Below are 13,993 nucleotides of genomic sequence, written 5' to 3' on the forward strand. Positions count from 1 at the left end.
TCAATATGGAGGCCAAATGGCCGAAGTATTGGGAAATATTAGAAAAAGATGGAGATAATTGGAAATTGCAGAGTCAGGAGAAAATGAAAGACAAAGTGCGAGACTGGTTACATTATGCTCAGATTAAAGAAGTTTTTAAACTTGACAAAAAGTTAGGATTCCAGGTGGAAAAATCAAAGTTAGAAACGGAATTGTTAGAGCCTAAGACTAAAGTACTTTCAAAAATGTATAACTTGCTGCTGAAGTGGAATACACAAGATGAAACGGTTAAATCGGCTATGATAAAGTGGGCACAGGACATTGGATATAACATTATGTTTGAAGACTGGGAGAGGTTGTGGACTACTGGGTTGAAGTTTACTGCATGTAATGCTTTGAAAGAAAATGTTATGAAAATGATATATAGATGGTATTTGACCCCAGTCAAACTTGCAAAAATATACCACCTGTCTGATAACAAATGTTGGAAGTGTAAGGAAATTGAAGGAACATTCTTTCACCTCTGGTGGACTTGCCCTAGAGTGAAGGCTTTCTGGGAAATGATATATAATGAGTTGAAAAAGGTATTTAAGTATACCTTCCCTAAGAAACCAGAGGCCTTTCTTTTGGGTATTGTCGGCCAGAGTGTGTTAAAGAAGGATCGAACATTTTTTATGTATGCAACAACAGCAGCACGGATACTTGTCGCCAGGCATTGGAAGACACAAGATCTACCCACACTGGAAGAGTGGCAGATGCAACTGATAGACTACATGGAACTGGCTGAGATGACCGGCAGAATCCGAGACCTGGGAGAGGAGACAGTGGAAGAAGATTGGAAGAAATTTAAGATTTATTTACAAAAATATTGCAAATTGTATGAATGTTAAGAAGGATGCTAGAGTATAAACAACTTGGCACCATTGAGTTTAAGGAAGTGAATTAGGAAGATAAGATAAATTTAAGAAATGATAAAAATTTTGGAATATGTTGGTTATATCTAAACCTGTTAAGATTTGAATAAAACGATAGTCAAATTTAGAGGTATAACATTGGAAAATTAGTTATGATGATTAAAAAGTAAGGGGATTAATTTGCTGAATAAAATTATAACCAGGAACGCAGGAGCGGGAGATGCGAGGGAGTCCAAAGAAGTGAAAAGATCTATGTTAAAGAGATGTGATATTGTATTGTTTTATTGGCATTGTGATTAAAACAAAAAATTGTTAATAAAAATATTTATTAAAAAAAAGAAAGAAATTTTGCCACTCTGATGCTTGCCTTGATTGCTTTAAAGTCCGTAAGTCAGGCAACACAACAATTTTAAGCTTCTTTCACGGTGCTTTTTAGCAGCACAGTGTCGCTATTTCCATTTAGAGGTACACATGCAAGGAATGAGATCTGCTCACATAATGGGTCTTTCCTCTTACAGAGCACCCTCTAAACCTGTTCTTGTCAGGATGCTGTCAGCGGCTCCCAGCTGGTTGCCCAGGAAAGTATAAAGACAAGGAAATGTTCCTTACCGTCCTTTTTTATTTCAGTCTTTACAGAGAGGGGCTACAGAACCCAGTCTCTTGGATAATGGCGTTATCCCGAGTGAATCTCCACCCCCCGTCTCTCCCACTTCCTCATTCGTCATTCTCATTGTCTCCTCCTCTGCGGGTGCTGCTATGTGCCCTCTGCCTTTGAGCTCTTTGTTCTCTACTTTTAAGGCTCGCCGGGTTCTGGGAGATGGAGGCTCTGGAATTCTTTTTAATGACAACATGTCAGCTGGGTGTTGTTCCGACTCTCCCATGATTTCCCAGGTTCCCACCTCATCTGCCTCTGAGCTGCGACCTCCCTCAAACCCCTGTTGTAATTTATTATTAATGTTGCAACACATATATGAAATCTTTACATAATGATACATATATATATAATATTCGTAAATTCACATTTTCACATTTCATTATTTACCAACATTTATCCATTTCTTATTTCTTGCCCTGTGTTTTCCCTTAACCCGTGCATGACTTCCTTGTTATTATTTTGTAACTTTATTATTGAGACTGTATTTTTGTATCTATACTGTCTTCCTTTTCCTCCTCCTGGGGAGGCAGTCTCCACCATTCCTTCTCTGCTCAGTCCCTGACAGTTCTAGGAGTTCCCCATGCCCTCTAGATTTAGGGAGGTGCAAGAAGGGGAGAGCGTGGAGGGAAGTCCCGTTGTGCGAGTGGGCCTCATTCTGCACACACAACAACTTAGCTGGATCCCACCCAGTGTCTCGACCGTATAGGCATGAAATGTGCAGATCAACAAAGCCAAATACACAGAAAAGAAGATGAACTTGAAACAAATCTGAACAAAGCAGCCAAGGCACACATCATGAAAACAGTGTTGTTGATACTTCTAAAACAGAGGTGGAAAACCTGTCCCAGACAACCATCTAGGGGTCACCTGCCAGTATTGAGCGTGACCAGAGTGAAAGTCAGTGGAGCAGCGGGTCTGACCTTTCCACATTAGGCTCCATCCCAGCCAGGCAAACTTCAGCAGTCTGCACACATCCATCTCCATGTCCCATCCAAGCAAACAAGAAGCATTATGCAAGGCATGTTCCTGTCAGGAAAAAGCAAACAAGAAACATTATGCAAGGCATGTTCCTGCCAGGAAAAAGCAGCAAAGAAGGGTGCTGAGCAGGCCAGGGAGGGGTATGGCCTGGGAAAGTCCTAGGGGCCAGTTAGAGTGGCCTGGAGGGCCACATTTGGTCCCAAGGTCTCAGGTTCCTCACTCTCCATTCTAAAACAATCTGCCATAAAAATGTCCTTGTGATGTTGTCATGTCAATTTTCTGGGATGAATATTGCCTTTTTCATGTGAAAAGGATTTTTACTGGATCAGTCTGGGAACAAAGTATATTTGCCAGGCATGACTGCTCTCAGGCTGGTCATGCTGGCTGCTGAAGAACCCCAAGGGTCCTTTTTATTGCACGTGGATGAACATTTGTGCTTGGAGTTGCCAGGTCAGGAACATCCCAGACCCTGAGATTCCAGTGCCCCAACCTGAGAGCTAAGGGCAGGCCCTGCTGGTGTCATGGGGCAGGCCCCAGAGATGTCACTAAGACACAATAAGCATTAAACACAACTGCTGGGAGCACATCATTCAGATAAAAAAACACAGAGTCTAACAAATTAACAAATAAGTCACTGGTTGGAAATTCAGATAGAAACTGTAGCTAAAGGATGCTTTTGTAGCTCCAGAGGAAGGGAGGAGTCCATTTCTTCTCACATGCTGAGGGAGCCTGGGGAGGGAACATTTAATCTAGCTTCCTTGTTTCTGGCCAGAAGGGTTCAAGTGCCCTCAAGCACTTAAATCACTTGACTCACCCAGTGGAGAAATATCCTTGGCACATGTCAGGTGTGCATGCAGGAGTGAGGCGCTGTGACCAATAGGACTTTGCAGGACTGGGGCCTTCCTAAGTTTGTTCTGAAGAGGCAAGGTGTGGCCTCACAGGTGAGGCCAATTGGTAACTCACAGCACCTGGTGGCAAGAGCTGGGAAGGGATATAAGGTCAGCATTTCCCTTCAGCTCTTTGCCACAGCAACACGCTTCCTGCCTTGCTGCGTTTGGCTTCTTGCTTTCTGATCCTTGAACCTCAGCTTCTTGACACCTCGCTTCTTGATCCTCAGATCCCTGACTTCGTGACTCTTTGCTTCCTGACCCTCGGACCCTTGGCTTCTTGACTCCCAGCTCTCTGACCCTCAGACTCTTGGCTTCCTGACTCCTGGCTTCTGGACCCCCATTCCTGCTCCCACCCAACCATCTTGCCCCCAGTCCTGACGTCCCCTGCCGGGACTTCGATTGCCCGTGAACTGGACCATGACAGCACAAGAGGATCAAAAGGATACCTGTTCATCCCCTAAGCAACCGGTCCCTTCGGAGGAACTGCTTCCCTCTTCCTCGGAGTGGTACTCTCCTTCCCTAAGACCTTCATTCTCCCTGACAGCAGCGGAGCTACCATTCTGGGAGTGGGACACAGCTATAACATCCTCAAAAGCCTCATCCATCAACTTTGCTTTTCCAAATCTGCCACCTTGGCCTCAAGAGAAAAGATTTGTCCCTAGAGACCCAGGAGCTCATTGCACCTCAGACACACCCAAGACTCCTGTCCAAGAGAGCAGGGGCGCCGACTTATAAAAAATATTGGGGGGGCCCATACCGGGGTCCTGCCCCGGGAAGTTTTCTAAATTTTAGATGAAAATTAGTGAGTTTTAAAGTTTTTTAAACGTATTTTAGAGTCATATGATCAACATTAGAACCCCGAAAACTCGACTCTCTATAACTCCACAGTCCGGGAAACTCGACAAGCCTGAAACACTTTTTGGCTTTGAAAAAAGAAACAAAACATAAACACGCACGGTATTTTCGTAAAAAGCTAATTTAATTTACAGTAACAATTATGCTTATAGACTATTACAGAGCAGTGAATATATAGCTCTGAAAAGACTGAAATGATATTTAAATAAATCCTAAACTATCATTAAAAGAATAAAACATAAAATATTGCTGTCGCACAGTAATAGCACTTTGATTAATAAGTGAAATAGCTAATTTAAGCTTACTTTGAATAAGGCTGAGGGTTCATTAAATAAAAATAATATCTCAAAGTTAATGCTTTAATACAGTTAATAAAGTTAATACAGTATGCCTAATACTGTATGTAAATACTGTAATACTGTATGTAAATAACGGGCTTTAATTGGGTCTTACACCCTAAAAATATTTAAGTATTTGAAAATAACTAATACAGTACTATAGTAATATAGAAATACAGTACTAAACTAGTACTAATATTTCAAAACTGAAAATTTAACATTCTGTATGTATTTAATTCTCTATTTTATAAAGATTTTTAATATCTGACAGTGAGTTTGGAGTAGCCCAATGCAAAAATCCTGAGGATCCATGTGGATCCGTGCTTTGTAACCACGTTTTTGCACCATTGTGGCCCCAGGCCACAGTGGGTGCGTGATTTTTTTGGTGCAGGCTGTAGCCATGGACATGGATTCCCTGCTCTTTGTTGAGTTTGAGCAAACGCAGCAACAGAAGCGGGTGGGCAGTAAGACCCTGAGACAGAATGCAGGAAAGCAGCAGCTTCCGCCTTCCCTCCGCCCGCCCGCCTGATCTTATTTTTGCCGGATTTTTGCCTATTTTTGCCCCTGCGCTCCGGCGAGTCAGCTCCAGGGACCACACATTCGCTCAATAACACGCACAGACATTTCCCCTTACTTTTTAGGAGAAAAAATCTGCGTGTTATAGAGCGAAATTTACGGTAATAATTTTCCTAAATTATTGGGGGGGCAGAGCCCCCCCAAACGAATTTTTGAGGGGGCTCGGGCCCCCTCAGGCCCCATGGAGTCGGCGCCTATGCAAGAGAGATAGGTATACTTGTGACGGACAGTTCAAAACACTGGAAAGCCCAAACTCCCCTTCTGGCTTTCTTCTCACATAGTTGTTTTTGTGCTTCAAGTTACTTCATTGAAAGCTTGGGTCAAGGAAAGGAAAAGCAGGGTGGGTTGTCCTGACCTCCTTGGCCCTGCTGCCCAACTCCCACATCTGCTCAACTCACCTGGATGCTTTGTCAGCCAGGGCTCCCTTTACCTCATGGGCTGGGAACCCTTAGCAGGGTTGTGCCACAAAATATTGGGCCACCAAGACCTGTTTTTGAAGAACTAATATGCAAGAATACACAGACATGAAAATACTCGGCACCCTTCCCAGCGGTGAAGGAACAGGCTGTGCCAGTTGACTGCCTTTGCAAATAACTAGGTGCCAGTTTTTCCACTGGACAAAAACAATAAGCAGGGAACAAATCAGAGGGCATCACTCCCACTGTTTGTTCTGGGTTCAGGAGGTGGTAAGATAAGGTGGTGAAAGTCAAGCGACAGCCATAGGAAAGTCATTTCGACTAGACCATGGAAATTGCCAAGAGCAGAGGCAAAGCCAATTGCTATAGTGAAAGAAGGCGTCATGTGGTTGAAGGGGTGCCCCATCATCATCATCATTTCCACAGTTAGGGGACGCGGGTGGTGCTGTGGGTTAAACCACAGAGCCTAGGGCTTGCCGATCAGAAGGTCGGCGGTTTGAATCCCCACGACGGGGTGAGCTCCCGTTGCTCGGTCCCTGCTCCTGCCAACCTAGCAGTTCGAAAGCATGTCCAAGCGCAAGTAGATAAATAGGTACCACTCCAGCAGGAAAGTAAACGGTGTTTCTGTGTGCTGCTCTGGTTCGCCAGAAGCAGCTTAGTCATGCTGGCCACATGACCCGGAAGCTGTACGCCGGCTCCCTCGGCCAGTAAAGTGAGATGAGCACCGCAACTCCAGAGTCAGCCACGACTGGACCTAATGGTCAGGGGTCCCTTTACCTTTATCCCGCCCATCTGGCTGGGCCTCCCCAGCCACTCTGGGCGGCTTCCAATAAAGATTAAAAATACAAGGGCACACATTCCCCATCCCTACTTTGAACAAAAGGAGATGGTTGGGCTGAAGTACAAGGCTTTTCATCTATCTTTCCCTGACCCTTCAAATGAGTCTGGCTCTCAGTCTCTTCCTTTGAGGTAGTAGGGAGAGAGCTGCATGTTATATCAAAGGTAAGGCAAGGCGCAGAGAAGCTGTCAGCTTTACCAAGTGTGCAATGTGCTTAGCCAAAATCAACCTTGTGATTTTGAGTTGGAAATACATCAGTATATAACTGTCCACCTAATGTTCAGGGGTCCCTTTACCTTTTTTCCACAGTTAATACTCAAGGCAGCTTACGATATGAAAAAATTTACATAATTATAAACATAGCAAAGTAGTCATAAAAATAAACAAAACACATCAAAAACTACATAACCAAACTGAACAATTTCCACATAAAAATAAAGATACAAAAAATTAATATCAATAACAACAAAAACTCCAAACAAAATTATCCCCCAAATACCTCAGTCCTTGCTGGGTGGCAGCAGCAGCAGCAGTTCTTACAAAGCCTGTCAGGCCCCAGGTGGAGAGCCAGGTGGAGAGAGGCAGGAATGGGGCCCTCAAGCTCTCAGCAGGTCAGACTTCCCCACCCACCTGCCTTTCCCTTGCGAAGCTGATCCTGATCAGGCTCTGGCCCATGGAGCCAAAAGGTTTCTACACTTCTGCACTAGTGCAAAAAAATCATTGAATATGGCCCATTAGGTCCATTCATTTCAGCCGGTCTCCGCTGAGTAAAACTTAGCTGAATACCAATCATAGAAAGTTCTCATAAATTACCCTATTTGTACACTAAAGTAAAAATTCGAATACAGGAATTAAATTGATTAGATTGTGAATTTATCAAATATAGTATGGCAATACTTCTTTTTTAATGAATTAAAATCTAGTAATACAACTTGGATCCTGGAGCTACAGCTCTCAGCCCTCCACCACAGAGAGTGGGACCCAAAGAGTCATGTCCCCTTCTTCTTGTTGACACACACATGCAGATTAGCTAAGCAAGGTCAGGGTGAACGTCCTCAAGGGTCTGGCAACATCATGCAGACCTTGGCTTCTTTCCAGAGGAGTGCCCAAGAGCCCATATAAAAGCAGGCGTGACACCCTCACCATCTACCTTGACCTCCTGCACTACAACGATGAAGGCTCTTTGGCTGCTACCCTTCCTTGCTGGTCTCCTCACCACAGGAGAAGGCATGATCTATGGCCGCTGTGAGCTGGCTCAGAGGCTCCAGCAGTTGGGCTTAGATGGTTATGCTGGCTATAGCCTGGCCAACTGTAAGTCCATTGGGGGACATCTGGGTATTGGCTAGGCAAGCATTATGAAAAGACAGAATTTATCTGAGTGGGGGGCAGCAGGGGGCAGCGGCGGCAGGTGGCTGTGCACTACATCTGAGGAGAGTGCTTAATCTCCTGGGTCTGACTGACTAGGTGTGTAGCTGTAATTATGAGAGGAAGGTTTCCTCCCTCCGCATTTCTATAGCTAATTTGGAACATGCCATGCTGCATCCTGCTATAGGGCTGCTATAGGACGCAGGTGGCTCTGTGGTCTAAACCACAGAGCCCTTTGGGCTTGCCAATCAGAAGGTTGGGGGTTCAAATCTCCACGATGGGGTGAGCTCCCGTTGCTCTGTCCCAGCTTCTGCCAATCTAGCAGTTCGAAAGCACACCAGTGCAAGTAGATAAATAGGTACTGCTCCAGCGGGAAGGTAAATGTTGTTTCCGTGCGCTCTGGTTTCTGTCATGGTGTCCCGTTGGGCAGAAGCGGTTTAGTCATCCTGGACACATGACCTAGGAAGCTGTCTACAGACAAATGCTGGCTCCCTCAGCCTGAAAGCAAGATGAGCGCCACACCCTATAGTCACCTTTGACTGGGGTCCTTTACCTTTTTACCTTATAGGGCTGCAGGAATAGGGTGTAAATGATGTGTGTGAATGAATGAATCAGGGTGAAGAATGTGGTTTGTGCATCCACATACTGAGAAGTGGAATGGTGCAGTGTAGAGGTGGAGGTGATGAAGCCAAGAACTCACTGGACAGCTGGATTTTTATTTTTTTTTGAATTTGCATTTTATTTATTTGTTAACATTCTTATATTACATCGGAAAATGTTGTCATATTACATTACAAGATATACTATAATTTCCAACATGTATACAAAAATTATATAAAAATTTTATATACCTAGAAAGAAAATGAAACAAAAAAAGAAAGAAAGAACAAAGAGGGAGGGGGAAAACATTTTCCCCCCAAAATCATATACATACCAACACACTAGACTTCCTGTCTTTCCCGTTGTATATTCCTTTTTTACAAATGAATGTACTCTTATTATTGTATGTTTCTTTACATATTATCTAATACATTCCTATATCAATATGTGCTCTCAATGTATTTCTCAACTCAATCTCACTCCAATGTCAATCAAATGCTAGCATAGATAGTGAACCTTTACTGTATTTTTGAACATGTTTTATATCTATCCCACTTTTCCGTAAATTTTTGTTTTGAATTGCCTCTCAGGGTATTTGTTAACTGCGCCATTTCAGCAAATTCTTGTAGCTTGCAATGCCAGTCCGTTATTGTTGGGGGTTCTTGTTCCTTCCACCCCTTTGCCACCAAAGTCCGCAGCTCAGACTCAGTGGACAGTTGGATAAGGCAGGATTTCGAAACACGTGTGGGTGTGAAGAATGGGACATCCTCCTCAGAATCTGCGCACTTAGTTCTGACCGTATCATGCCTTCTGTCTCAGGGGTCTGCACAGCATGTCATGAGAGCAGCTACAATACCCAGGCCATACACTACGACTCTGATGGCAGTGCTGACTATGGCATCTTCCAGATCAACAGCCGTTACTGGTGCCAGAGTCCCAGCGAGCCAAGTTCCAACATATGCGGAATTCAATGCTCTGGTGAGAATCGGCTTCTCCTGGAGGGAGATTCAGTGGCGTAGCATGGGTTGTCAGCACCCGGGGCAAGGCAAGTAATTTGCACCCCCTAACCCGTGGATTTGCGCCAACCTAACCCGTGGATTTGCGCCCCCTAACCCTATCCCCCAGATGTTGCGCCCGGTGCGGCCGGCCCCCCCTGCACCCCCCACGCTACGCCACTGGGGAGATTTGCCTCTTTCAGAGATGGAGAACCTTTGGCCCACCAGATGTTGATAGTCTACAATTTCCACCATCCCAGACTATTGGTCTTGCTGGCCGGGGCTGATGGAAGTTAGAACCAAATGACATCTGGAGGGCCACAGGTTCCCCACCCCAATCTAAACTGTGATACACAGCACATCAATTGCTTCTGGGAGACAGAAAGGATCAGTTGTCCTTCCTCACCCTGGAGCATTCTGCTTCAGCTCTTTGCAGGTGTGGCATTTGCACTCCCAAAGAGAAAAAGTCAGGTAGCTGTGGGTCAGCAGTCTAGCTTGACCAGCTTATTCATATGTTGATGTATATGCTGGCTGGGAAAGCCCCAGCTTCCTACCAGAAATGCAGCCCTCCTAGCCAGGAGATTTCAAGTTCCACATGTAGTGGACATTAAATTGTGTAGTCAGATCATAGAAGATACATTTATTTGACTTGGAATTAGCAAGCGTATAGGGACTGTTCCCCATTTTTTACCCTCTGGATACAAAAGGCCATTTCAAGCTGCATGCTAATGGACAGAGGGTCAGTCTAGGACGACTAGTTGTTGTTTTTTCCAGGCAGCTCCTGTTTCTTTAGCATTTGCAAAATAGACATAAATTCCACATAGAGCAGCCATGGCCAAACTTGGCCCTTCAGATGTTTTGGGACTACAATTCACATCATCCCTAGCTAACAGGACCAGTGGTCAGGGATGATGGGGATTGTAGTTCCAAAACATCTGGAGGGCCAAGTTTGGCCATGCCTGACATAGAGCTTCATCCCACCATCACGGCTTTCCCATGCTGGAGGAAGCTACATCTGTTGTATTTCTGACCGCCTCATAGGAGCCATGCCAGGTGGGAGGGGAGAAAAGGTTGCAACTATGGGAGAATCAGGCAATATTGCCTAGCCCTTTTTACATCTCTTTTGTCCCTTCAAAACTGCACCAGGCCTATAACATCCCAACAGGGCCCCTTCATGCCAGAGGTGAAGCTGGCCGCTCGGGCACCTGGAACAGTGCACATGTCATGCACCCGGGGGCAGAGTGATCTACCCAGGGGGTGGGGCAATCTGCCTGGGGGCAATCGCACAGTCCGCCCAGGGTGGGTTTTGTCACCCCCACTCTGGGATGACATCTGGGGTAGGCCACCCCCCCTTCCTACACCCCTGCTTCATGCACCTATTGCATCTTCTTTCCTTGCAGAACTGCTGACGGACAACATCGCCGTAGACGTGGCTTGTGCTAAGGTTGTCGTTGACAATTCACCCAACGGACTGGGTGCCTGGTAAGAAGCCTGCGAACTGTTGGGAGAAGGGTTTTCCCTTGTGAGAGGTGGAGGGACACCCTAAACACCACAATCACTGCAGAAGCACAAGTTCTCTCTGAGCTGGGGAATATGAGGGTGCCACAATTATGATAGAAATACTCCTGTTTGATTTGAAAATGGAAGCCACGGTTGAGTTGAGGTGTGTCCACTTGAGACAGTCATTGCAAATGCACAGATGAACAGAATAGAAGTTGAATAGAAGTCTTTTGGGGGGTTGAACGTATAGTGAAACAAATCAGGTAACAAGCCTTGGATGAAGACATCCCCAACCCCAACTCCAACCCCCGCCCCCCAGGTGTGTAATGTAAAAATGTGAGTTGGAAGACAGCAGGGGAACATCACTGTGTTTCAAGCCACTAATGTGCACACAGTCTAGGTTGCCATGCCTGTGAAATGTGCTGCATTTCAGTTTTTCAAGGGGGGCCCATGGCAATCTGTTAGATGATATTATTATACAGTGGTACCTCGGGTTACATATGCTTCAAGTTACAGACTCTGCTAACCCAGAAATATTACCTTGAGTTAAGAACTTTGCTTCAGGATGAGAACAGAAATCATGCAGCGGCAGCAGGAGGCCCCATTAGCTAAAGTGATGCTTCAAGTTAAGAACAGTATCAGGTTAAGAACAGACCTCCAGAACGAATTAAGTTCTTAACCCGAGGTACCACTGTATGTTCTTTAACACATCTATTTTAGTTAAGAAAGTTTCACATAGGTAGAAGGGAAACAAGTCAAGTAGAATAGAATAGAATAGAATAGAATAGAATAGAATAGAATAGAATAGAATAGAATAGAATAGAATAGAATTTATCATTTATACCCCGCCCATCTGGCTGGGTTTCCCCAGCCACTCTGGGCGGCTTCCAACTGAGTATTAAAATACAGTGGTCTGTTAAACATTAAAAGCTTCCCTAAACAGGGCTTCCTTCAGATGTCTTCTAAAAGTCTGGTAGTTGTTCTTCTCTTTGACATCTGGTGGGAGGGTGTTCCACAGGGCGGGTTCCACTACCGAGAAGGCCCTCAGCCTGGTTCCCTGTAACTTGGCTTCTCGCAGTGAGGGAATCGCCAGAAGGCCCGGGTGCTGGACCTCAGCAGAACGATGGGGGTGGAGACGCTCCTTCAGGTATACTGGACCGAGGCTGTTTAGTGATAAAACAAAAGCATTGTGCACACATATTTTCTCTGTATCCAGAGTATTCCCACCACTGGTTTGTGAAGCAGCGTGCACACAACTGTAGCCACAAACTATATCAATCCAGTTGTGATATAACTGTGATTTGATGCATTCTCCCCTCACCCCCAGCCAGCTTCAATCCAAATGGAGAAAACGGACAACCTAGCTGTGTTTGAAGCTGATAAAATGCACGCACAGTTCATTTTTCATATTTGTTCATTTTCCCCTCCAGGGTGGCATGGAGATTACATTGCCAAGGTCAGGACCTGTCTCAATACGTTGCAGGGTGCAACTTGTAGAAAAAACACAATATCCTGGTGTCGGCAGGGATGCTAGAAAACTGACTCCAGCCTCAGTTATGTCTCAGCCTGTTAAGAAATTGTTCTAACTCAATCGCAGAAATAAATGCATTAAAAAACAGTGGAGACCTGTTTTATAATGTCAGTTCAGCACCTATCCTTACATTTTAGGTGGGAGCAGCTTGGGAGGAGTTACTGCAAAGATGTCCTAGGCAGGTGAAGTCCTGGGTTATTCACGCATGTCTCAGAAAGATCGTAGGAACTACCTGGAAGATGACTTGTTTATTGAGCGGTTATTATTGTTGCTGTTATTGTTTGCATTTATTGCCTGCCTTCCACCAGCAAGTCCCATGGCAGGTTACAACAACTTAAAACTCAGAATTAAAAGCACACACACATTACAGCCACAGGAATAGGGTGGGCTAAATGCCAGGATAAAGAAGTTTGTGTCTTCAGCCCTTGCTCAAACCTATAATGCCACAACTTAGGAGCTGCCAAAGAGAAGGCCTTCCTTCCCCAGGGCCAACAGCTGAGTTTGAGAACAATCTCAAGAGGCCAGATCTATGCCAAAACATGGATGAAGTCATGCCACATTGATGTTTCAGTCCTCCATTTTGATTCAAAATAGTGCCCAGCATCCAGACAGTGACAGAGTCCACTGCTCTGACCTTGGTAACCCTCATGGTGAGTTTTGCAATGATATATTTAGTGGTAGCTAAACCTATGCAAAAAAAAAAAAAAGGGTTGTCATGCCAAAATCGTATTTCAGTCTACCATCTTGAATCACAATGGTGCCCAGCATCCAAATATCGACAAAGACCATTGCCCCCGTGGTGGGAACCTCATGCCAAGTTTGTCGACAATATCTCAAGAGGTTGCCAAACCTATGCCAAAAAGTTACCCTCAGGATAACTTCCAACTCTACAATTCTATGATTCTATGGATGCATAATACAAAAGTCACATTTTGGTCCACCATCCAGATTCAAAATTGCACTGGGTACCCACATATTGATGTAGACCCTGACCTCAAGAACCTTCATGGCAAGGATATCTCAAGAGGTGGGCTAACCTGTGGAAAAAAGGGGGGCAAAGTAACACCAAAGTGATGTTTTAGCCTGCCGTATTGATTCAGAATGGCACCTGGCATTGAAATGGCAAGGCAGGCTGCTACCCCCACCTCAGGAACCCAGTGTGGCAAAGATATATCATGAGGTGACAGAGCACATGCCGAAAATTGGACAAAGTCATGTCAAAGTGACTTTTTCGTCAACCATCTTGATTCAAAATGGTGGCTAGCATCCAAACATTGACAAAGATTGCTGCCCCCATCTCAAGAGCCCTCCTGCCAAGTTGGGTGGCAAGATCTTGAGCAACAGCCAAACCTATCGAACCACCCTAAGAGACAAGAGTCTCAAGAGCTCCTCTTCTTGGTATGTTGCTCACTTTCCTTTGTAAGGACATAAGAAGAGCTCGGCTGGATCAGGCCAAAGACCCATCTAGTCCCGCATCCTGTTTTCATAGTGACCCACCAGGTGCCCCATTTCAATTCAGTTCGGTCTCAGAATTAACCCTTGAATGAGTCAAGGCTGAAGTGA

The 13,993-nt window shown here is 45.0% G+C and overlaps 1 protein-coding gene across 1 annotated transcript; it reads left to right on the forward strand.

The window, feature by feature from the left end:
* The first annotated feature begins 7,579 nt into the window (after positions 1–7,579).
* On the forward strand, positions 7,580–12,517 carry LOC310835192 (lysozyme C, milk isozyme-like). The gene is made up of 4 exons (XM_083720001.1): positions 7,580–7,750; positions 9,224–9,382; positions 10,800–10,881; positions 12,330–12,517. Exons 1-4 carry the CDS (start codon positions 7,612–7,614, stop codon positions 12,394–12,396), a joined length of 447 nt encoding a protein of 148 aa, XP_083576127.1. The 5' UTR covers positions 7,580–7,611; the 3' UTR covers positions 12,397–12,517.
* The last annotated feature ends 1,476 nt before the right edge of the window (positions 12,518–13,993 follow it).

Source organism: Podarcis gaigeae (genome assembly GCF_964106915.1).
Source record: "Podarcis gaigeae genome assembly, chromosome: 17".
Lineage (NCBI taxonomy): Eukaryota > Metazoa > Chordata > Lepidosauria > Squamata > Lacertidae > Podarcis > Podarcis gaigeae.